General features: G+C 42.0%; 1 protein-coding gene across 2 annotated transcripts in view; it reads left to right on the top strand.

Moving 5' to 3' along the window:
• Positions 1-26,499, top strand: part of ELMO1 (engulfment and cell motility 1) — a 508,334-nt gene that overhangs the window by 257,580 nt on the left and 224,255 nt on the right. For both annotated transcript variants that reach the window (XM_057730899.1, XM_057730900.1), the window contains one exon: positions 19,926-20,034. In XM_057730899.1, the coding sequence (XP_057586882.1) occupies positions 19,926-20,034 (109 nt within the window). The remainder of the gene's footprint in view (positions 1-19,925; positions 20,035-26,499) is intronic.

Here is a 26,499-nt window from a genome sequence, read left to right on the forward strand (position 1 = left end):
TGGTGAACTTGATAGACGTGTGTTTTGACTGCTCCACCGGCCAACCATTCCCCCCATCTCTCTTCGTCTCCTTGGGCCTCCCTATTCCCTGAGACACAACAATATCGAAATTAGGCCAGTTAATAATCCTGCAATGGCCTCTAAGTGTTTAAGTAAAAGGAAGAGTCTCATGTCTCTCACGTTAAATTGAAAGCTAGAAATGACTAAGCTTAGCGAGAAAGGCAGGTGAAAAGCCAAGACAGGCTGAAAGCTAGTCCTCTTACTCCAAACAGCAAGTTGTAAGTGGAAAGGAAAACTTCTTGAAGAAAATTAAAACTACAACTCCAGTGGACACATGAATGATAAAAAAGTGAAACAGCCTTACTGCTGATATGAAGAAAGTTTATTAATTAATTAATTAATTAATTTATTTATTTATTTTATTGGCTGTGTTGGGTCTTCATTGCTGCACACGGGCTTTCTCTAGTTGCGGTGAGCGGGGGCTACTCTTCATTGTGGTGCGTGGGCTTCTCATTGTGGTGGCCTCTCTTGTTGCAGAGCACGGGCCCTAGGCACATGGGCTTCAGTAGTTGTGGCACATGGGCTCAATAGCTGTGGCTCATGGGCTCTAGATCGCAGGCTCAATAGTTGTGGTGCACGGTCTTAGTTGCTCCGCGGCATGTGGTATCTTCCTGGGGCAGGGCTTGAACCCGTGTCCCCTGCATTGGCAGGCAGATTCTTACCCACTACGCCACCTAGGAAGTCCTGAAGAAAGTTTTAATGGTCTGGATAGATTAAACCAGTGACAACATTCCCTTAAACCAAAGCCTAATACATAGCAAGACCCTAACTTTCTTCAGTTCTATGAAGGCTGAGAGGGTGAGGAAGCTGTAGAAGAAAAGTTTGAACCTAGCAGAGGTTCGTTCATGAGGTTTAAGGAAAGAAGCCATCTCCATAACATCAGAGTGCAAGGTGAAGCAGCAAGTGCTGATGTAGAAGCTGCAGCAAGTTACCCAGAAGATTTAACTAAGATAATGAATGACGGTGACCGCTAAACAACAGATTTTAAGTGTAGACAAAATAGCCTTCTATTGGAAGAAGATGTCATCTAGGACTTCCATAGTTAGAGAGGAGAAGTCAATGCCTGGCTTCAAGGCTTCAAAGCTTCAAAGCACAGGCTGAATCTCTTGTTAGGGGCTAATGCAGCTGGTGATTTTAAGTTGAAGCCAATGCTTATTTACCATTATGAAAATCCTTAGGCCCTTAAGGATTGTGCTAAGTTGACTCTGTCTGTGCTCTATAAATGGAAGAACAAAGCCTGAATGACAGCATGTCTGTTTGCAACTTGGTCTCCAGAATACTTTAAGCCCACTGTGAACACCTACTGCTCAGAAAAAAACATTCATTTCTAAATATTTCTGCCAATCAGCAAGGCACCTGGTCACCCAAGAATTCTGATGGAGGTTGTTTTCTTCAAGTGTGCTAACACAACATCCATTCTGCAGCCCATGGATTAAAGAGTAATTTCCATTTTCAAGTCCTATTGTTTAAGAACTACATTTTGTGAGGCTATAGCTGCCATAGATAATGATTCCTCTGATGGATCTGGGCAAAGTAAATTGAGGGGCTTCCCTGGTGGCACAGTGGTTAAGAATCCACCTGCCAATGAAGGGAATACGGGTTTGAGCCCTGGTTCAGGAAGATCCCACATGCCGCAGAGCAACAAAGCCCGTGCACCAAAACTACTGGGCCTGCTCTCTAGAGCCTGCGATCCACAACTCTTGAGCCCTCATGCCACAGCTACTGAAGCCCACGTGCCTAGAGCCTGTGCTCTGCAACAAGAGAAGCCACTGCAGTGAGAAGCCTGGGCACTGCAATGAAGAGTAGCCCACCACAACTAGAGAAAGCCCATGCACAGCAATGAAGACACAACGCAGCCAATAAATAAATAAATAAAGTTTATTTTAAAAGATTAGTAAATTGAAGAGTTTCTAAAAAGGATTTGCCATTCTAGATGCCATTAAGAACATTTGTGATTCCTGGGAAGAGGTCAAAATACCAACATTAACAGGAATTTGAAAGAAGCTGATTCCAGCTCTCCTGGATGACTCTGAGGGGGTCAAGACTTAAGTGGAGGAAGTCACTGCAGATGTAGAGCCTGAAGATGTGACTGAATTTCTACAATCTCATGATAACACTTTGACAGATGAAAAGTTACCTCTCATGGATAAGCAAAGAAAGTAATTTCTTGAAGTGGAATCTATTCCTGATGAAGATGCTGTGAAGATTATTGAAAGGACAAGATAGGTTTTAGAGTATTATGTAAGCTTAATTGATAAAGCAGTGGCAGGGTTTGAGAGAACTGACTCCAATTTTGAAAGAAGTTCTACTGTGAGTGAAATGCGATCAGACAACATTACATGGTACAGACAAATCATTCATGAAAGGAAGAATCAATTGATGGGGCAAATCACATTGTTGTCTCATTTTAAGAAATTATTGCAGTCACCCCAGCCTTCAGAAACACCACCCTGATCAGTCTGCAGCCATCGGCATTGAGGCAAGACCCTCCATTAACAGAAAGATTAGGCTCAGATGCTGGTGAAGCCTCAGATGCTGGTCAGCATTTTTTTTTAGCAATAGAGTGTTTTTTAATTAAAGTACATAGGCTATTGTTTTAGACATCATGCTATTGCACACTTAATAGACTACAGTATAGTGTAAACATAACTTTTATATGCACTGGGAAACCAAAACATTTGTGTGACTTGCTTTATTTCGATATTTGCTTTATTGCAGTGGTTTGGAAGCTAACCTGTAATACCTTCAAGGTATGTCTGTATTTGCTGGTTTCTCTCCAGGGAATCTGCGCCCTGCCCCAGTAGCCACGTAGCTTCTTCCCTCGCTTCCTCTAGGCTCAGGGTGGCCTTTCCTCACCAGCAAATATAAAGTTATAATTTCATCCCTTTACTCCCTGTCCATCTTACCTCTTCTGTTTTGGTCCAACTGTAATGCTTGTTTACATACTTTGAATGTACCTTTTTGTGTATTTCCTGTTTACTTGTACAAGTGTGTAAGCTGCATGAGGGCAGGGACTGTGTACTGCGTATCTCCTGTGCCCCAGTGCCAGCGCAGTGGCAGACACGCAGAAGGCACTCAGCACATATCTGTTAAATGGGTTTCTGAATTGAGTGGGTTCTGGTGTTTTGCCTTCTGGCCAGATCACCAGTCACCCCAAGGTGAAAAACCACAGAACTAGATTTTTATCTGGAATATGCTATAACCTCCCTGGCTGCAGCTGTCCTCTGGCTTTTGTCCATTCTGGAATGGAGACCAAATTAGCAGCTGTGTTGGTGTGGCCCAAAGTGGCCTTGCCCCAGATATGCTGATGCTTATACTTGGGTGCATCACTGCTGACTTTCATTTTTAAACTTTATTCGTGTGACCAGAGTCCAGCCAGTATTAGCAACCTGCCTACCAAATCAGAAGGCATTTTGTATTGGTATAATAGAATTTAGGTGGTAGTGTTCTCAAATGTTTCATTGTAATCGGTAAAAATAGCTTTCCCTTTAGGAACTGTGCAATACACCTGATACACCCAGGAGTTTTAACATTGTCAGGTAACTTTATTTTTACATTGACCTTAATTTTATCAACTTTTCCTCTACCTTGGTAAAACCCAAGATTCCAAAATTTAATATAAAACATAAATAATAGACAGTATTTTTCTTGTACTTTATAAAGGAACTGAAACACTGTTGGTAACAGATATAACAGCCCTAACAACTAATTTCCCTCTGGCTGGTGTATCAAATGCTACTCTGTACGTGAGTACAAGGGCCCTTGTGCTTGTAAGCTTTTAGAAGACCCTGATATATGTTATTCATACTTCTCTACAAACTTGTGATTACTGGGATCAGGGAAGTCAATTTGAACTTTCATTTCTTGAATGATGATGCTTCTGTGCCACAGGGCCCTTGCACATGCTGTTCCCGCTGTCTCAGCCCCTTTTCTCTGCTCATACTTCTTGCCCTTGTAACTGTTATTCATTCTTTAAGACTTCATCCTGAAGGCTCCTCTTTTTACTGATTTTCTTTCCTATTACTTCCTTTATAGCACTAACTCAATTTGGAATTATATAATTACGTTTTATTATTTGATCATTATCCCTCTCAAACGTGACACTTTTGAGCAGGGACCTTTTTCCTCTTTTTTTTTTTCCTTTTGGTCTTTTGTCCTCACTGTCTAGCACTGGGCTATTTAAATTATTCACTAAATGAATGACTAAAGAGTTGATATGTCGAATGCCTGACCGGTGTTGCTTCTCTCTTTTCCCCTCTGAAGTCCTTCATGGCCATATGTGATATTTGTCAGAGAATCAAAACTGAAACCAGACTTGGAAGAAATATGCCTTTCAATGGATGGTGTCACTGAAATGGCCACAGTTTGTTAGGGCTGATGCGCTACATGGTATTAAGCCTCACATGAAATCTCAGTTATAAAAGCCATGAGAATATGTGTATGTTACAGGAGTAGACATGGGTTCTGTATGAGAAAATGACTAAGAAGACCAAAGTTTAGTTAATTATTTTGGCAGAGGAGTCAGTTCTGCTGATAGCCTGTAGCTTGGGGCTCTATTTTGTATATGGTAGGAGCAAATAAAAGCTAAAACGTATTGAATGGTGAATGTATGCCGAGTGCTGTTATGAACATGCTTCACATATATTATTTCATTGAATTATCACTACTCTACAGGGTAGATACTACTATTGTACCCATTTTGCAGATGAGGACACTGAGGCTCAGGGATGTTAAGTAACTTGTCTATCGTTATAATGAAAAATAATAGTAAAAAGAAAACTTGGAATTTGGACCCAGGCAGTTCTGATGATGACTTTTCAGTACTTTACATTTGATTCAATGTTGTGCTAGTAAATAAACTTTAAAACAAAACAAAATAGATTTGCCAATTTTTGTGGTATATATGGCTGCTTTCAATCTATCAATAGTTTGTAGCTTGCAAAAAGCTTTTTGGTAGTTGAACCATTGCTGGTTAGCCTGCTCTAGCACACAAGTTACTCACTTCCTCTAGTGCTTTTACCTTCACACACATTATCTCATCTGCCTTCTCAGCAATATGATGAACTGTATAGAATCTGTGGGATCAACCCCAGTGTCCTGATCTTTTCAGTGGGTGAGTGGCATGCCCAGTTCACCTTGCCAGTCAGTGATGGAGTAGAATGAGAGACACTTTCTCTCTCTTACTGACTCACTCTGGGCAGGAGCCAGAGAAGGACATAGAGCCCTGGGAACCTACTGTTAGAAGGACTGACAAAAGGTGATTCTGGGCAGGAAGAGAGGCCCCAGATGGTGCAGGGGGCCTTTGTACTGGAATGCCTTGGTGGTGGGAGGAGGAGGAATGAAATAACTAGCAAACTTCTCAAGGATCCAGAATTTTCATAATTGAAATCAGTAACATGTACTTACATAGGGATTCTTCCCTAAAGAGCCTACAGAGGAATCCCCCATCTTCATGGACTCAGCCACGGAAGGTGCAGCTGCCTCAGGTCCAGGGAATCCTGACTCAGGCAGGACTCAGGGGTGGCTGCTGCCATGGCTGGGGAGGCAGCCTGAAGCTGTGGGGTAATTGGGACAGGTTGGTGATTACTGCTCATCTCCTTTTGCCATCTGAGAAGAATGTCAAGGACACGTAGATTTTCCTTCTACACTCTAGGCTCAGATTGGTCCTATGAATTATTTTTTAAGACTATTTCTTTAGAGCAGTTTAAGGTTCATAGAAAAATTGAGGGGAAGGTACAGAGATTTCCCCTTTACCTCCTGCACCCGCATACGCACTGCCTCCCCTGCTAACAATATCCACAGCAGTGTGGTTCTTGTTACAGCGAGCCTACACTGACACAGCATGATCCCCCAAAGTCCATAGTCTACCTTACAGTTCACTCTTGCTGCTGTACATGCTATGGGTGCGTACAGTGGCATATATCCATCACTATGGTATTATATAGACTACTTTCACTGCCTTAAAAATTGTCTGTGCTTTGCCTATTTATCTTTCACTGCCCCATCCTCCCCTGTCAAACACTGATCTTTTTCTATCTCCAGTTTTACCTTTTCCAGAATGTCATGTAATTGGAATCATGACTATCATGACTTTCCAGACTGTCACTTAGTAACATGCATTTATTTCATGTGTTTCAATGGCTTGACAGCTCATTTCTTTTTAGCACTGAATGGTATTCAATCATCTGGATGTACCACAGTGTATTTATCCATTCATCTACTTTAGGACATCTAAGTTGCTTCCAAGTTTTGGCAATTATGAATAAAGCTGTAGTAAGTATCTGTGGGTAGGTGTTTGTGTGGACATAAGTTTTCAACTCCTTTGAGTAAATACCAAAGAGTGTGATCACTGGATTGAATAGTGAGAATATGTTTAGTTTTGTAAAAAAAAAGTCAAACAGCCTTCCAAAGTGGCTGTACCGTTTTGCATTTTCACTAGCAGTTCCTGTTGCTCTACATCCTTACCAGCATTTGGTGGTGTTAGTGTTTTGGAGTTTGGTGGTGAAATGATTTTTAATAGTAACTCTCTCCCATTGCTTTGGGGAGTCTGAAAAGACACAAGCTTCTTGAATGATGGTTTATCAATATATCAGTAAAATATATTTAAAATATACATTGTAATCAAACTATTGAGATCTTTTGACTTATGTCCATTTGTAGACATGTACTTAAAGGAAATAACTTTGTAAATGAGCATAAAAATTGCTGTGTGAGATGTTTGTCATTAGCCTCAAGCAACATGCAGTGAGAGGACCTTCAGGTAGCAGGAGGAGTCTGGACACAAGGGTGTGAGAGGACAGAACTCAGCACCCATATAAATGCAGATACAGCCAGGCAGCTGCACCTCTTCACCTTGGCAGCTTTAAGCACATTAGGATTTGTGTCATTTTTTTTTTTTAAAGAAAGGATTTTGAAATGAAGGAAAAAGTAGTCTTTTGGGATAAAACAACTGTGAGATCGTTTATCTCCCTAATATTTACACACTTAGTGCTATTTATCAAGTTGGCTGATTAGGAACAAGAGTAGCCTCCTTCTCTGTGGTTCCCAGCATGCACCTCATGTAGCATAAGAGAGGACTGGTTCACTCCAGAGGGCAGTTTGGGGCTGTTTGGCAGGTTGATTCCTGGGAAAACCACAAGCACGCCATGCTTTGGCCTGCAATACTCTCTTCACCCCTTCATCCGTATCTTATGAGTAATTAGGAGAAATTTCCTCATTAATCTTGCTATAAAGCAATACTTTTGAGTCTCTTTTCTTCCCATTTTTTCATGTTTTACCTGAAAGCATCATAAAGTTAACTTAGGGGAAGGCCAGTCATCAGGCAAGCAAAATGGGGTTCACGTTGAGTGCCTGTTTCCAGGAACAGGGGACTTGAGATCAGCGCTGGTTCCCAGTGTACACAAAGTGGAAGGAAGTCCTGTGGGAGCACAGCCACTCAGAGAACAGGAACAGGTTTCTCTTTCAGGGCTCTAGAGGGATGCCGGGCCCCAAGGCCTTGGCAGGTTGCTCCTCCCCTGCCCCGAACCATCCAAACGCGGATTCTGGGCCCCCTTTCTTGGTCGCAGAAGGGTGAGGAGTGGACCCTGTGGGGTATGTGGAGGGGACATTCCTTTGCTATGGAAGCTGGCTCCCTGTCCTCTCAGACATTTTCTCCTGCTGGTTTTCATTCTCAACATTTAGAGGAAGCATTTATAGCAAATACTTGCCAAGTGTTTTCCATAAACATACAACTAAGGACATTTTTCACACATTCCAATGCGCTGTAAATGTTTGTTTTCCCAATGCACAAAGAAGGTGAGTACACAGTTTCCCTAAGCAGGCCTTTGAAATGTAGGCTTTGGCCCAGAGAGAATTCCCTCCTGAGTTTGTCCTTCATCTGGCCACATTGTCCCTGCATACGCAGTAGACTCAGAGAGTTCCTAAGTGTGTTTTCCTCCACAGCTTGGATTCCTAGCCACATGGCCAGACTCCAAGTAACTTCTGGGTCCTGAGCACCCCCACCATGAAGGAAGCAGTGAGGTCAGAGGTTGTTGGGAGCATCATAGAAGTCATTGCTTCTGACAAAATTCACAGTGAAATAGGATGGGGGATGTGGGTGACAGGGGATAAGAAGATGATTGGAACTCAGGATGTACGTGAATGTATAGAAATAATAGATTATGGAAATTCTCATTAAAACCAGGCACGTTAGTGTTCACCGTAAAGTACAGAGACCACTGGACCCTCAGCAAGCACTGGCAGCTCAACTAGAGGCTAAAGTTGTGTCCTTTACTGTTCATTCACTTGTTCAGTTATTATTCATTAATAAGCATCTAGGGTATGCTGACTCTGCTGCAGCGAGGGAGGTGCCCAGGTGATTGAGATGTGGTCCCTGACCTCAAGGCCCTGACCCTACCGGGGGCAGTAGACACATATATCTCACCACACTTTGGAGCAGAAAGTGAGAATTGCTGTGGGAAAGATATAAAGGACTGTGGGGTTTTAGACAAAAAAAAAAAAATGTTTTATGGAGAAAGTGACATTGGCTTGAGTCCAAAGGAGAAGGACAGGCACAGGAGGAGGGGAGGTGGTAGGGAGAGGGGTGTCAGGGAAAGCAGTTCCCGTAGAAAGAAACCACATCTGGACCTACCCCTAGAGGAGGCTGTCTCACAGCAGAGATCTCTTGTTTGGCAAAAGTTGCCAAAATTTAGGATGTTTATATAGAATTAGATATAATGAGATGAATTCCATTTAAAAAGCTAGATTTAATAGAAGAAAGCTTTCCTTTTCACATGCCTTTAACTTGAAGTAAAACAGTGTACGGCCTAATTTCTTAATTAGGTTTCAATAAATAATTTTCCCATTATAGCTAATTTAATATGTGTGTAATTGGAAAATTGACATTCTTTTGTTTGAAAATGTTTCTGCAAAGGCTGTGTTATTGTTGTCCAGAAGAGGGTGATGGGAAATAATTCTCTCTTCCTCGCTTTTCCATCCCCTCATGTCCATTCTCCCAAACCAGAGTATGTTTATAAATCTGTGAGCCAAGTGAGAAAACGAGGTGTGATCTGACTTGCAGGAATCAATTTTGTCACTAGTTCTCCTAGAATGTGTTTGTTTAGTAAAGCGAGTTATATCCAAATATGTTTCAGACAAATATATGTGGAATGTAACATAGCTTTAAGACTGCAATAACTGGTAAGACAGTGGTGACAATTTCTCAGTAAGAAATCAGGCTTGAGAAATGTCAAGCCTAATTTTTCATTCAGCGGTGACTGTCAGACAATGCCAAACATCTTGGTGTCTTTGTATTCCATTGAAGGAGACAGGAGGCATTTGTATTCAGGAATGCAACGTTGAGTGAGTCAAAATTCTGCCTTGCAATCGTGTGATTTATTGCTAATATTGCCCGAGATACAGAGGGGCTTCTCTGCCTTCATCCGGCATCCATTTCCCAGTTGCAATTAATCTTTATTACATTCCGTAGCTCACCTCTGGTATGGAATGTTAAAAAGATGCCTCAGAAGAGAGTCTGGAATCAGTTTCTTCTCCTTGAAGTTTCACTCTCTTGATGAAGCTTAGCCTGCCTGCCCACTGCATCTCACATGCACCTTCATCCCAGAAAGTCATACTTCCTTATAAAAAAATGCAAACAATATAGGTCACAAAGAGGTACATAGCAGGTGAAAGTCTGTCTGTCCTACAAATCCCATCCTGGAATGTCTTCTAAGTAGATTGCAAGCCCCTAAAGATGGTATTTTATTCCTATGTGTATTTTTAGCATCTAGCAAGTTACTTAGCAATAATCAATGCTTAAAGAAATGCTTGTTGGATGAATGAATCAATCAAAGGGTGTAAAGAACAGTGAGGCTAGAATTCCGATGATAGATTTGGGGAAGTATAATATCATACGTTGCTTTTCAAAATGTGGTCCTTAGACCAGCAGCATCAGCATCTTTGGGGAGCTGGTTAGAAATGCAGGACCTCAGGCTTACCCCAGGCTACTGGATCAGAATCTGCATTTTAACAAGATCTTCAGGTGATCGGTGAGTGCTTTAAAGTTTGAGCCGACCTAGAGTTGTCCTTTGTATATCTGCAGTATAATTTAAAATGTGAGCTTTCACAAATAAATGCAAGGAAGGGCATGTGATTTGCATTTAAGCAGTATGCAGTGGAGCCCTTATCCATCAGTGTGTACTGAAGGACTCTGTAAGGCCATCATGCTTCACCCCCTTGGGTGTGAAGCTGTTCTTGGGTGTGGCTGTCCTTGGGTGTCCTGTAGGACTGTCATCCTGGGCCATTTCCAAATCATCACCTCTAGTGCCCATATCTGGTCAGTCTTAAACCCCAGTTTGGAAATAGACATGTTTCATGTCACCCAAGAAACAGTTCAAACCACAGTGTGGAAATCATGTAGAAGCCTCGCTTGTGGACCCAGTATGCCAGTGCATCACATTTTTAGTGCTAGTGAGCAGGCATGTCACTCAATGTCTGAGGTGTGGTGTCCTCATCTGTAACATGTCCTGCTTCCATGGCTTGTGAGGACTAGAGGAGTAAAACACTTGAGAGTTTGTACATTGTAATCAGTCCATGTATATTCACTCTTTTTTTAATTGAGGCAAAATTCACATAACATAAAATTAACCATTTCAAAGTGAACTATTCAGCGACGTTTAGTACATTCACAGTGCTGTGCAAACATTACTCCTATCTGGTTCCAAGACATAAATTATCATCACCCTGAAAGGAAACCAAGTCCCCATTAAGCAGTTGTTCCCTGTTCTCCTACCCCCCAGCTCCTGGCCACTACCAATCTGCATTCTCTTTCTGTGGATTTTAACTCTTATTAATGATATTTTTTTATCAGTCACAGGAAAAAAAACAAACCCAAAAAACTCAGATTTATTTCTTCTTCTGTCTACTCTCATTGCTTTCCACATCCTTAAAAGCAGGAGGTTTGCTAATAATGGAAACTGAAAATAGAGATGTGATATAGCTTTAAAGCAGTGATTCATAAAGTGTGCTCCCAAATTAGCAGCACCCACATTACCTGGGAACTTGTTAGAAATGCAGATTCTTGGGTTTGCCCCAGAAGAGCTGAATCATAACTCTGGGGGTGGGGCCCAGCACTGAGTTTTAATAAGCTTCCAGATGATTCTAATGCATGCTTCGGTCAGAGAACCACTGCTTTAGATAAACCAGATGTTACCTTTCCAAGCCTCTAGGGATCACTACAGGTGCCTTCACACCTGCACCATCCTTGGGCCCAGGAACACATGTACTGACACGGGAGAGGTCTTCCAACCTTGTTTCTTTGATGCAGGCATGAGCTAGGGAATCTTTCCTGCTATTCTCTGGCCTTTGGAACAGTCAACAGGGCTGTTGCCTAGGCTTCCCCCAGTGACATCGGGGTCATTGTGCAGGCACAGACACAAACACAAGTCATCCCTGCTGTTATTTAATCCTTCCCCTCTTGCTATCCGACTTCATACCTAAAAGGAGAATTTGTCAGCAGTGTGTGGATGTGATTGCTTGCTGTGTTTCACACATCCTGCTTTTGTCACACTATATCAAAGTGCAGGCAGCATCACTTTTTGGTTGATTAATGTTCAATTCAAGGTCTATTATGAACCTCCAGGCTTTAATTACTACACCATTACCCAGTCAATTTCTTGCCATTTTATATTTATGGCCTTTATTATGCCTCTGTATGTGCAATTGCCTAATTTTATTCTGGAAGAATTTCATCTCATTAGCTGGGTTTTATACCATTCTCCTCATTTGTCCAGATTGTTATTTATCTCAGTTCCATGTGTGTGCTTTCCACTTTGTTTTGTCACCAATCTGACGCTTTGTACATACTTTTTCCTGGGATGCACTGTCCTTCTGCCCTTGGAAACAGCTCTTTAAGTTTTTTGCAAACTCTTCTCTGGGTGGTCTTTTCACTGTGATCTGTTGCACTCTCTCTTACCTGGTTGTTCCATCTGGATTACTTGGTGTCACTGGTCCTTCCAAAGGCCGGGAGGCCCGGCTCTTCAGCCCTGGACGTCCCACGGACAGCGATCTCTCTCTAAAGGGCCAATTAAGGATCAGGGAAGAAGCTTTTTTCTTTTTTAAAGATTATGCTACCAAAAATAATTTTTAAATGACCTCTAAAATGCCTTGCTAACACTCCCTCCCTCAATTCCCCCACCCCAGTGCCTCAGAAGAATTTACAGTTGGGTTTACTTGTTTTTATATTTTCTTATGTTCCATCCCAGACCTGCTGAATCAAACTCTGGGGGAGCAGCCCAGCACTCTGTGTTTAATAAGCCCGCGGATGATTCTGATGCCTACTAAAGTTTGAGAACCATTGTTCTCAAATGATGCTGAGGGACTTCCCTGGTGGCACAGTGGTTAAGAATCCGCCTGCCAATGCAGGGGACACGGGTTCAATCCCTGGTCCAGGAGGCTCCCACATGCCACAGAGCAACTAAACCCGTGCACCACAACTGCTGAGCCTGCGCTCTACAGCCCTCAAGCCACAACTGTTGAGCCCATGTGCCACAACTACTGAAGCTCACGCACCTGGAGCCCATGCTCCACAACAAGAGAAGCCACGGCAATGAGAAGCCTGTGCACCACAGTGAAGTGTAGCCCCTGCTCTCCGCAACTAGAGAAAGCCTGTGCACAGCAACAAAGACCCAATGTAGCCAATAAATAAATAATGTATTAAAAAAATAAATAAATAAAATGTTGCTGAAAAAACTTCAGGGAACCCATCTAAGTCCAAAATAATATTTATTCCACCTGAGTCCTTACTTTGCCAAAGAGCAAGATTAATAATTTCGATAGCAGTTGTGTTTTAGTTTTTTGTTGTGTGTGGTTTTTATCAACATCTTTGCCCTAGAGTTATTAGAATATTTCAGTAAAAAAAGACCTCATGTAATTGTTATAGCAATAGCAAACCAATCATCTTTCTCATTGAGTATATGAGATATCTCAGGCACTAAGAGCTCTTTATCTCCATTTTATTGTTTTCATTTATTCTTTTTTTTTAAATAAATTTATTTATTTATTGCTGCGTTGGGTCTTCGCTGCAGCGCACAGGCTTTCTCTAGTTGTGGTGAGCGGGGGCTACTCTTCGTTGTAGTATGCAGGCTTCTCATTACAGTGGCTTCTCTTGCTTCTGAGCACAGGCTCTAGGCTCACAGGCTTCAGTAGTTGTGGCACATGGGCTCAATAGTTGTGGCTCACGGGCTCTGTAGCACAGGCTCAGTAGTTGTAGCAAGCGGGCTTTGTTGCTCCACAGCATGTGGGATCTTCCCAGCCCAGGGATCGAACCCGTGTCTCCTGCACTAGCAGGTGGATTCTTAACCACTGTGCCACCAGGGAAGCCCTGTTTTCATTTAATCTTTACAACCCTTTACGGGTTCCCATTTTATAGGAGAAAAGTCAGGTTAAGGAATGTGTATCAAATCACCAAGTCTGTTAGAAATAAATCCAGGAAAATCATCTCGGTCTAGAGCCACGTTATCTAGTCATCTGTTACCATGTTAAGGACTTTCCTGATCAAAGCTTTATTATTATTATTTCACCCTCTCCTTTTTCAGTAAGAGTAGGTATCATATGTTTCAGTAGGAAGCAGTAACGAGGAATGTGTGGTCTAGGATTAGGCCATCTAGGTTCCCGAGCTGGGTCTGTTTGTTTCTGTGCTGTGTGAACCTTGGGCAAATTATACAACATCTTTTTGCTTCAGTTTCTCCATCTGTAAAGTGGATAGTGCAGTGGTAGCACATGTATCTTAAATGAGATAATCCGTGAAAGCACTTAGAACAAGGCCTGGGAAATAATTGCTCTTGATAAATGTTAGCTGCTGTTTCTCTTTCTCTGCCCTCTTGTCTGTGCCTTTAAAGCTCTTTACTTTGGGGCTCACTCTCCTTTTCTGTGAAGAAGGGGTGGTGAATCAGCTGGACTAAGGGGCTGGAATTTTGATTTGTTCCGGTTTATGTTTCTGCTTGGCATACTTTCTATAATTTTAATGTTCTTTGTTCTCTGCCCACTTAAAATCATATTAGGGCTTCAACATGTTTGTTTGATTTTAGGGACTTGCTCAAAATTCATGATCACGGTTAAGCTCTTGCGCAGCCCCCTTGAAGCAGCTCAGTGCTCTTTCTAACGCTTCTCTCTGACTTTCTGGTTCCAGTCACCATTCACATTAGTACCAAGGGGCAAGTAGAAGGTGGCTCCCTCTTGGCCCCCAAGTGTTTGTGAGAGGAGGCCCACCGTGGCCTTACACATTGACTTCGGGAGACGTCTCTGTCTTGATGATGAGATCTAAGGACTAACACTTCATTCTGGGGTGTTCCGTGATTCTGTGACTAATGTAAAAGTGCCCCTGTGTTGGGGGTGGGGAGGGGGCTCATTGATATAAAGGTTTTTATTTTTTATTTATTGGTTTAACATGGGAGAAGATTGGCATTTCCTCTGGTGGGTCAAGACACAGGTTTTAACAGATCTTGTGGGGTTGACAAGACTCCAAAGATGGGTGTCCTATGATCGCTGTGACCGTTTAGTATTGGGACTTTATTGCCAAAACTATCAGGCTTGACTTATTCTTTGGGGTCCTTGCTCATTCTCTGCACTCGTATAACCTCGTATTCCTGTGGAAGATTCCTGCTTGAATACAAGCACATGGGACTTCCTATCTTGCGTTTCTGGTGTAAGTAGGCGGTGACACTGTTTTTATGATTCTCATGCTAGAACGACGGAGAGCCTCCACATTCTTTCATCTGTCCCCAGAGGCCCGTCATCAGAGAGCCAGTCTCACTGCAGTCATGATTTTGGTTTAGTTGCAGGTAAATGTTGGCCAGGGGCCTCACCACAATAACATGAGGGAGGGCAATAAAGCGATAATAGACACCAACTCTGTCAAGTCTGCTTTAGGCACTTTGCCTTTGTTTTGTGATTTAAGATGCACAACAGTCCTGTGAAGTGGGCTTTATGGAACTAGTGTACAATTCACACAAAGTCGGAATGCCTCGTGCAAGCTTATGCTAGTTTGGCCCAGACTCTCTCTGTTATCCATGCTTCCTGTAGCAGCTTTGGGTCAGAATTGGGGTGAGATGGACAATCCCTTCTCTTTGGAGAGAACGCAGTCCAAGTTCACACACTGTCTTTGGTGGCCTGTGAGGAGACCATTAGGCTTCATTTGACCCTCAGAGTCAAAGCAACCTGCACAAGAAGCCTCCACAGATGAGAAGAAGTGGAAGAAGCCCTTGAGGCTCGCTCCAGGGCTGCCTACAGAGAAAGCAGAATGGACTGGACTCACCCCAGATGAGGAGCCCTCGGGAGAAAGTGGAGGAAAGTGTGACAGGGACAACCAGCTGAATGTAGGTCAGCAACAGGATGCTGAAGCTAAGAGGGTAAGGGTGGCCCCAGGAGCCAGAGAAGGCCGGGTACTAGAGTGTGGTTGGCCTTGTACTTGGCACTTAATGTACACTTGGGAGTGACCCCAAGCCGGTAGGTTTGTCATCTGTACCAGCTGAGAAGAAGAATTCAAAATGCATGGAAGTAAAGCCTGTGGGGACCCTCCACACAAAGTCATTAACCCTGAGCAATCGTTACTGACCCTCAGGGATAAATGAGATAAGAGAGAAACTTATACCTTTGTCTAGGAGGGACTGGGATTTATAGGCCCACTTCAGTGAGACAGAGGAAATTGATCAAAGTTCCCTTAGCCTCTTGAGGCATGAAATCCATTGAGTTTCATGGCAATGTGTATGTGAAGGCAATTTGTAAACTATAATGGGGCAGGAAGAGAGTTAGAAATTAAAGAACTTAGAAATTGTATTCCAGGGGTGACCTAGGCTATGATCTAAGCACGTCATCTCTTCCTCTTATTTCAGCTTTCTTAAGAAAATAATAATATCTGCCTTATTGATCTTATGGACTTGTTGGGGATCAGTGGATAGAAAATATGTAAATATACTCTGTAAATGTAAAGTATCTAATCAAATGTCTTATATTTAATATTGCACAAATATCCAGTGGTTTTTTGTTTTGTTTTGTTTTGTTTTAATTTTTGGCTGCACTGCATAGCATGTGGGATCTTAGTTCCTTGTCTTAGTTCCCTTACCAGGGACTGAACCCTCATTCCCTGTATTGGAAGCATGGAGTCTTAACCGCTGGACCACTAGGGAAGTCCCTCAGTGTTTTATAAAATACATAGACAGTTTACAGCTTTTCGGTGAATGAAGTATTCTAAAATGAGTGATAATAGCAGGTTTTTAAATATGTACTCCATCCATCGAGGCTTCTGTTCCAGTATGTTTGCTTTTAAAACCAAAGAGTGAGGGAAAAAATACAGATGAGAAATATGCTTTGATATTTCCAGATAGAATTCAAAATATCTCAGGTAAACATGGTTAATACCAGAATGTTGAAATTGAAAATAGATATATGAGTGTATTAAGTTAAAGAAAAAGCCACTACTGTCTAGTCCAAGAATGATCTCTCACTATAGTAATATCTTATTAGTAACATTCATAATCATAGCCTTTTCTGAACTGGGGTACATGTGACAAAGACACATGTACCCCAATGTTCATTGAAGCACGATTTACAATAGCCAAGACATGGAAACAACCTAAATGCCCACCAACAGAAGAATGAATAAAGAAGATGTGGTACATATATTCAAGGGAATATTACTCAGCCATAAAAAGGAATGAAACTGGGTCATTTGTAGAGATGTGGATGGACCTAGAGTCTGTCATACAGAGTGAAGTCAGCCAGAAAGAGAAAAACAAATATTGTATATTAATGCATGTATGTGGAATCTACAAAAATGGTACAGATGAACCTAGTTCCAGGGCAGGAATAGAGACATAGACGTAGAAAACAGATGTGTGGACGCAGTGGAGGAAGGGGAGGGTGGGATGAATTGGGAGATTATGTTTGACATAAATACACTACCGTATGTAAAATAGATAGCTAGAACCTGCAGTATAGCACAGGGAGCTCAGCTCAGTGCTCTGTGATGATCTAGATGGGTGGGATGGGGAGGGAGGTCCAAGAGGGAGGGGATATATGTATACATACAGCTGACTCACTTCATTGTACAGCAGAAACGAACACAACATTGTAAAGCAATTATACTCCAATAAAAAAATTCAGAGAAAAGACAATGTTGACCTTAAAGCCCACACAAGCAACTTGAAAGATTTGTGTCAGCCTTGTCTTAAGAAACCAGTCAAGAAGGAGAGTTTATTTTTCTTTAGGTGGGTAAATATGATAAGATGGATGGTGCATTAAAGAGTAAAGAGAAGGGCTTTTCCAAGCTGATTTACATATTGGTTACTTAAATTACTCCTTAATTTAGTGCCTGATAATAAACAGTGCCTTAGAAATGTTTTCGGAACATTTATTGGCTGCAGTAATTCCACCTACAGTGTATTCAGATCACAGCCTCATTAAATATTGATGTGTTCATGAAATGTTAATAGAATGTTAATGTGAAATGCCAGGGAATGTCCTCACTGGGAGCTTGGGGCTGGCTGAAAACTACCTGTCTCCTGTCTCTTCTTTAAGTTCTGTCCTCTTGCTCTATTTTCCCCATTCACTTCCCCATCATCAAGAGATTCAGATTTGCTCCTTGAGGGGACTGTCTCAGGCACAAACATTTGCGAAGAGAAAGAAAGATTCACTGATTGATGGGACCTTAGATATTCTTCACTCCTGCTTTCCTGAACTGCGATTCCTGGTTAGAACCAGAAAGAATTCTCCTAAGAGGAAGGGGGTGATTCAGGCTCAGGAGAGTGAGTTTCACGTTCAGGCAAATTTCCAAAAGAGACCATGAAGAGGGGCAGAGCCTTTCCAGGACTCCAGTGCTGGTCCTTCCTGCGTGGCAGGAGAAGGGATTTAGTTGGAGTTTATGATCAGCTTTCTCAGAGGGAAAACCACCGACTCAGAGCACATGTTGGCTAAAGAGACTGTAAGAAAGAATTTTTATCGTGATCCCAAGGACAGCAAAGGCTAGGTTCATGCTGATATTCAGTGCATAATTATTTAGGTGAGCATGGGCTGCGTGGGTTGACAAGTCCCACAAAATGGGATGGTTCGTCGACTTCTTGGGTGATCATAAGGGTGATAAAGCAACAATGGTGAAGCCTTCAAAAATGCCGTGCTGGAAGGAATATCCCCAAATGGAAAGGGTTGATTTGTACGGTACCATCCGTGCATATAATAATTATGTGTGTGGGTGTGTATGGGTGTCATTGTTACGATGTTTGTGCAGAAAACAATGGCAACATGTTTGTACTGAAATTCTGCTCCTTTGGTTTTAAACCATTCACCCTATACTATGCTCCCTCTCTATTTGGAACCCAGTCTGTGTCAATAAAACAGCATTTTCATTTATTTTTCTTTCTTCCCCTTTTTATTTTCTCCTTCTTTCCTCTTCACTCCTTCCAAATAGTCTTCTTTTATCTCTCTTTCCTAAACACCTTCCCCTGTTCATTCCTTGTGTGTACTCCTTGCCTTTTTTTGATCACTTACCGTGTGCTGAGTGCACTGCGAAGGCTCGGTCTCAGCCACCCTCACCTCTGCCAGGGACGCTGCAGGCCCTCCAGAAGGACTGCACTTTCTTAGTTCCTACTATCCATTCCTTACACCTGAAGATCTTTTCAAAACAAATCAGGTCACATCGCTCACGTGTCTAAACCTCCTGGTTAGCACCTCAGGACCTGGGGTATTCCGACTATAACTGAGGGAGCCACTCTGCAGCCCTGGGGCTGTGGTTTTGGCCCACCTCTACACAATCAGACTCACTCCGCCCCGCTCAGGCTCCAGGAACCTGAACACTGCCCTGTACAGCTCCAGACCCCTCCACATGGTAGACCAAGCAGTGTGCAGAGGTTGTGTCCAAAACACATCTTACTTAACTCAGGGGCTCTGTCCTTGATCTCTGCATGGAATATTCCTTCTCCAAGACCTTGACATGGCAAGCTCTATCTCATCCTTTGGTTACCTGTAGTCATCTGGTTATCTACATTCTCCTCCCCAAGCCTTCCCTGTTAGTCTTTACCATCTCAACCGTTACTTTTTTTTTTTCCGTAGAACTTGTTGTAAACTGTAATGACCTCTTTTGTTTTATCTGTCTCCCTTGATTAGAATGGATGCTCCTATAGGTCAGAGCCCTGGTCTTGTTTTCCACTTTATGGGCCTAGGCATCTTCTTGGTAGATAATAGGTACTCAGTTACTGCTGTCGATTGAACGAAATGAACCTATCTAAGAAACAAAAACAGAATCATGGACATAGAGAACAGACTGGTGGTTGCCAGGGCAGAGGGCGTTGGGGAGGGATTGAGTGGGAAGTTGGGGTTAGCAGATGTAAGCTTTTATGTATAGAATGGATAAACAACAAGGTCCTACTGTATAGCACAGAGAACTGTATTCAGTATCCTATGATAAACCATAATGGAAAAGAATATTAAAAAAAAGAAAAAAAATGTAGGAGCAGAAATCATAGAAGGAGAGTTGCTATTCCCCGGAAAGGGAAGATATGACTGGAAGAACAAGAGAGTGGTTTTGTCACTTAAGTAAAAATGTCCTTATAGTACTATTTAAAAAAAAAACTCTCCATGGGCACCTCTGTGTAAGTGGAAACCAAGGAGCAAAATATCCTCTTACAGAGTTGAAAAGGGTTTTAGGAGATTTGGAAAACATGAGAGCTTTCAGTCCTATATGCAGAGAATATACGTAGAGTACAATTTTGTTCTGCCCTCAGGAGCCCTAGTTTGGTGGTCTGGAGTGGATCTGTTTCTCTGTTGTAGTAGAGCCAACATTTTTGATGTTTTCTGCAAACTGACTTTCCTTTCTGACCTGTTCCCTTTCCTGCTTGCAGATTGTGCTTGAGAACAGTAGCCGAGAAGATAAGCATGAATGTCCCTTTGGCCGCAGTAGTATAGAGCTGACCAAGATGCTGTGTGAGATCTTGAAAGTGGGCGAGCTGCGTAAGTACACTTGTTTCCCACAGGGTGTGAAGCTTGGCAGAGACCCAGCTTCCAGGGCAGTTCCCTGACCTACACGCAGGGCTCCCAAGGTGCTGACAGCTGAGCACAGGCATCCCCATGGACCAAACATCGTTTGGCTCAGGTTTCCAGTATGTTTCTGCATGTCTGCCCTGGGAACAAATGTTATTAAAATATACAGGAATAGAAAAACATGCAAGTATTGTGACTGATTTTCAAATATTATGAAAATAGGTGTGTATTAAGAAGTGAGTGTATGTTACTTTGTTTAGGAAAAAGATCTATAGATTTTAAAAATTCCAATTTTTAAGATATCAGTAGATCATTTTCTTTTCTTTTTTTTTTGAAATATCTTTCTTATATAAAGAAATATTGCATACCTTAATGAAATCTTCTTGCTTCTGGTATTTTTCTTGTTTAGAATGCTTTCTCTACGAAAGAAGGAATTATTGAAGGAAGTGGGCTAGCTGATCATGAAAAATGTGGTCAGAGATAGGCTTATTGCTCTTTTTCTTTCTTATGTTACAAAATTTAGAGAGGATTTCTAGAATCTAGAAATAGAGAGCATGATAATTTTCTTGCCTTTTCCTCACTGGCATACTTTGGCTTTAACCTGTTAAGGCAAATCTCATTTAATCTGACCTGCAAACATTGTTAGTATTGAGTCTATAGCGGCTGAATTCCATTCTTTCCAATAGCTATAGAGCCGACACACATATAAATCTTTTCTTGTAGGCTTAATAGCATGGGCACCAGAGAAGGCTGTTTATACCAGAGAAATGTCTAGTGTTTGGTATTATTGTGAAAGCATAAATATTTAGTTACCTGCTTGAGAGTTTAAAATAATGGTCTGAAATGATTAATGGGAAGGGATCTAAAGATTAAATTGGCAAGGGGGTTATATTTTATTTATAGTTCAGAACTGACTACCGGCACTGCTAAGGTAAATTAAGAAAATTAGAACTTAACACGGATAAAACTAAGAATATGAGCCTATTTGACCACGCACAGCAGATGTTATCATCCTCCTGTGTGGGTGTGTGGGGGAAAGAAGCTGAAGTGGATGTGGAATTGCCATGAAAGTTCATTACTTAGGAGCCCAAATTAGGGCATTTTTGCATTAACAGAGTAGCAGCCTGATCTGAGGATTGCGTGTCAATCTGCTCGGGTTCACTTACCACCAATGTTAACATTTCATTTTACCTGAATCCTTGACGTGAGTTATCCTTCCTACTCTTCGTTTGACTAACTTGTGGAGATTGATGTCTGCTGTGTAGCTTACTGTGTGTTCCACTGAAGGATTAAAGTCCTAAATCAAACAAATCCTCCTGAATCCTCAGTCTGATAACCGTAACTATTTCACATTTATTTCAGTTTGATGGGGAAACTGTAGAAAGTCCCTGCTAAAAAGCCCTGCAAGACCATCCAGGATTTTGAGAAACTGGAGAACAGTCATGCTCTTCTTGGCTGCAGGTTATTGCCCTGCAGTGCAGGTTATTGCCCTGCAGTGTCCTTTTCTTGCCCTGCTTTCATTTCGTCTTCCCCAGGGGCCTGCTTTTGGCTATCTGCTCTCATCTTGATGGCAGTAGAGAGTATATGCTTGTGTGCTTTGACTGCCATACTCAGCTTTCTGCTCCCTCTCCTTTGCCCAAAGCACATGTTAAAAGTTAGCACAGAACAGAGATATGACGAACTAGAAGGGGGATATTGGGGACAAGGGGCAGCTGGGTTCCATCTCTGCCACTTGTGACCTTTGTGTCCTGGGGTAATAGACTCGCAAATTTCACTGTGCACTTATATTCATACATTTTCTCCAGACTGTAGTATTTGGGGTGATGATTTGAGTAGTTGCATTCATTTCGGGTGAATCACAGGTAACCGCGGTGGCTGAAATTGCAGGGGTAGGCGTAAGAGGAGTACCCTGGGAACGGATAGTATTCAACCTAGGGAAACTAACTTCGACAAGATGGCCACATTTCAGACTGTGTGTGGGCAACGTGAATGTGGATCTCATTTGGACTCTCCTCTTTGTCAGTGGGGCCCCATCGGGTGGGCGGTTGGGAAGCTTGGTGGCAGAAGTCTGAGAACACAGTGCTGCTCAGGTGAATGTCATTCTGTGCTTTGGGAGAGGGAATTGGTACAGAATAGGGGCTGACCTCTAGCTGGTATAGCGCAGCCTTCCCAGACTTTTGAGGACCTGGTAGCCAAGCCGGGAACCAGGATAGAATCCCATACCTATGGGCTGAGGTAACAGAGTGGAGATGAAGGCGAATACCTCTGGGATCTCTGGAGGTGCCCCAGATGCTGTCTTTGCACCATGTATTATTCCAGAAGGTGAGGCCTTCTGCTGCAGAGAAGGCTTTCAACATTCTGCCACAGTTTGCTCAGCCCTTGGTCAGGTCTGGTCTCTGCAGTGAGATTGGGCTTGAACAGCTGAGACCTGGCATACTCATGGCAAGCTTCCTTCATCTAAGATGACAAATGCACTTACTCATTTGTTTAATAAAAATCTACAGATTATTTACAATGTGCCAGGGACTATTCTGGACATTGCAGGTACAAAGGTGAACCAGGTATGGTCTCTGTCCCCCAGAATCAGTCTTCCATTTGGGAAAGTGTAAGAATGAGTTGGAACTGACATTTTTTCCTATTAGTTATAATGTATACACACACACACACACACCCATTATCTGTTCTAAAGCATAATTTTCCCATTTCAATAGTTTGAGCTTTCAGGTTGACCTGTATTCATCCTCCACGGGCTGCAAAGGCCATCCTTGACATTTTGCAAGGCCTACCAAAGACTCCCATGTTTCTGAAGGCTACGTGCCCAAATAAGTTGTTTTCTGCTCATAAAATATTAAAGGATTGCTACATTCTGATTGAGTGCCAGACATCAAGTGATGAAACACCCTGTAGTAAGAGGAAAATTGCTTTTTAATGGATTGCCTTTTGTTCATTGCCATATTAAATAAATGACTAATAGAAAAAGTAAATCTGAGTGAACCCTTATGTTGGAGGAGATATCTATTTTTCTTCTGAGGAAATTTAGGTTCACACACAAATCTATCTTCCTTTGGTTTGTGTGTGTTTGCTTTTCTCCATTCCTAAATTCATGATTTGTGTTAATAATTGACCTGGAAGATCATGGTCACATTACATCTATAAGCAAGTACTGAGACCAGAGAAGTACCCAATTAAAATTCTAACTGATTTTTTTCTACAAAAGTAGAAAGATTCAATTTTCTAGAAATGCCTTCCCTTTTGATTTAACTTAAGGTCATTTGAGGAAACCCACTTCCAAAATACCAATTATATCTTGGTGTCTAAAGCAAACATTCTAATGTTCAGTTAAATTACTAATACCAAATATTTATGCACAGATTTTTTTCTTTTTAGATTACTTTTTAAAGAGCTCTATTTTTCTGCATCCCAATTATTGGCATTGTAAGATACAATTGTTTAATAGTGTGGTCTAAAAAACAATACCTATTTATATTCTTAGAGCACTTTACCAAGGTTATTTAATTGAAGTCTGTAACACCCCCAGGAGTTAATCAAGATCAATAGCATCCGTGTTTATTAATGAAGAGAAGACTGGCACTTACTGCCCATTGTCTAGGGTCGCTGAGCTCAAACTGGTGTTCAGTTGCCCAAAGAATGCTGCAGAAAGAGGCATGAAAGTCGAGTGTTTGCATTTTGGCATCTGAATGACCCATCTTGAATTACAGCTCAGCTATTGATCAGATGCCTTGGGCATGCTTCTTTTCTGTTCTGAGCTTCTGGTTCCTTATCCGTAAAGTAAAGGTAGTATCTGCTGCACATAGTTGTTGGGAGTGTTAAATGAGATAATGGATTGCTTTAAGTGGAAGATGAGCAGTTTTTTTTGCAAGTGATAGGATCTTACTTTTCACAAACAAACTGCAGGTTAAGCGAGGGAGGGAGAGTGCTCTGGGTTAAGTGACAGCTGGAACCAGAACCTGGAACAATATCCCTTGTTTCTTCACTCTCTACGTTTTGACTAAAATTTTTTTAAAACCTGCTTTCTTCATGAGGATCGTTTGAGAGCAAGGAATTTGTGTCTCTTAGTTTCAATTTTAAAAATCACCAGAAAGAGTGCTGTGGTCCTGGATGTAGTCACAGATCCCCATGGCCTGGGTTGTAGAATTGTGAGCCCCACTTAGAAGAACAGGATTGAAGCAGAGGGAGCAAGTTTTCAAAAGAAGAGGTGTGTTTGTGAGTGTGGGGGTGGGAGAGGATGGGGGGAAGCAGGAAGTGGTTTCCTTACCAAAGAAGGGAGGCATAACACAGACAAATGCATAGACACTCCTTACAGCTATGAATCCTTATGAAGAAACCCTGCTCCTAAGGGGAGCTAAAAATGTTACTGTTATTTTTATTATTGCAGTAGTGTCTGCAAAGCAATAATAAATCATTGAGGGAGGCAAGGAAAACTTGATTCCTGATACAGATAGGTTAACTACTTATCCTTTGAGTAGGTAGCACCTCATTCAGTTATATTCCAGTTATAGTCAGAATGAGAATATTTCTTTTTGTCTCTCATTCATTCATTCATTCATTCATTCAATAGCTAGGGCTCCTCTTCTATGAGTTAGGCTCTAATCCCTGATGACAGGGACTTAGAACACACACTGCATCCTCAAGCAGTTCACATGCTACCTGGAGAGTCTTTCACATAAACAAATATCTTATTATTTGTAAATTACATTTACGTTATATTAATGTCACTAGGAGGTAGTGTTCAGTTTTTTCTGTTCATGGGGTTCCAGACAGGCTGAGGAAGAGAAAATCTTGGAAGATGTCACATCTTCCAACAAGAGATACTTGAGTGTGTGGAATCACAAAGATGATGAGAAGAATAACCAGGCAGGCCCGTGTGTATGTACGGTTGGTAGCAGCTGTTGAAAATTCTGGGCAGGGAGAACTGTCGGTGAAAAGATCGGGAAGTTCAGAGAATTGTGCAGCTGGCCCTCCACATCCTCAGGTTCTATGTCCTTGGATTCAGCCAGTCCTGGAACCAACCCCCTGCCGATACCAAGGGACTGCACTTCAGTGTGGCTGAAGCAGAAGGCTTGAGGGAGCAGGCAAATGGAGGAGATGCTGTCAGAAGAGCCATGGTTCAGATTATAAGGATTTGTAGTGCAGAGGAGTTTGGACTTTACCAGGCAGTGGGAACCAGCAGGAGGATTTTAAGAGGAAGAAATGTTCTAGTTCTGTGCATAAAATTCTAGAAGTGGATTATGTTTTCTGGGTGTGACAAGAACTTGCAAGCATAACCATGTGCAGTGGCAGGACCGGGGACAAGCGTACCTTCCTCTAGCCCCGGCCCAGATCATCAGTTGGGGGTCAGTGAGGAGGCTTTCAGCGTCAAGTAATCAAAATCCCAACTCCAAGTGGCCAGTGTAAGAAGAATACTTATTGAGGGTCACAGTTTCAGAGTTGAGTAGGTCCTGGGGTTGGTCATCTGTTCAGTGATGTCACCAAGGAGCCAAGGTCTTTCCATCTTTTGGTTCTGCCATGCTTGGTGTACCAAATTTGTCCTCATGCTGGTAGCAAAATGGAGGCTACCATCACAAGGTACAGCCTGCCTAGCTCCCCATGGACAAAAAGAAGCTGCCTCTTGCAGTGAGTCTCCTTTAGGTGTGCAAAAATGTTTCCAAGAGCCCTTCAGAGGAGACAGGGTGCGTTCAGGCTGGTATGGCCATAGACCCAAAAACCCTACAACAAACTTTCATGTATCATTGGCTAACACTATGGTCTGTGCCTAACGCAGTCATTGAGAGGGAAATGGAACCTTCTGAAGGTCACAGCAGTCATTAGCTTCTCCCTAGATTGAAGCCAGCCTTCCCTGAGTGGCCACAGGATGGTAGAGAGCTGAAGAAAATTGGATTCTGTTAATATAAGGGAAAAAGCTACTTGAAACCCTTAATTCTGTCCCTTTACTTTAATGTTTTCTGCATTGTCCTTCCTGCTGCAAAAAAAACTATAACAAATTGAAGTCAGATTACAGCCCTCTGTCATTTTGCCTTTATTGGGAGTTGGGGAAAAGCACTGTATTTTTTTAAGTAGCAATATCAAAGGTTGCAGAAAAATGGAAATTGAAGTTTGATTATAATGTATTTCATTTTTCATCACTACGCTACTAGGGCTCCACTGCCTTACTTTCCTTTTAGCAAATGGATATTTCCTCTTCCTCAGCTATGCTTTTGTGTGTGAGTTATTCTCAGGTGTGTTCTGAAGGGCAGAATGGACATACATTTGTGATTGAAGCCTTCACATTTCTCTGAAACAATTTTGCTGTCTTCACCTGTTTGACCATACATAATTAGATTAAAATTTCTACTTCTTTTTAAAAAATGAGAATGAAATCTACATCATACACTATGAAGATGTTCCACATTTCCTCGCTTTGTCTTTCAGTGGAAA

The sequence above is a fragment of the Hippopotamus amphibius genome, chromosome 4 (genome assembly GCF_030028045.1).
Source record: "Hippopotamus amphibius kiboko isolate mHipAmp2 chromosome 4, mHipAmp2.hap2, whole genome shotgun sequence".
NCBI lineage: Eukaryota > Metazoa > Chordata > Mammalia > Artiodactyla > Hippopotamidae > Hippopotamus > Hippopotamus amphibius.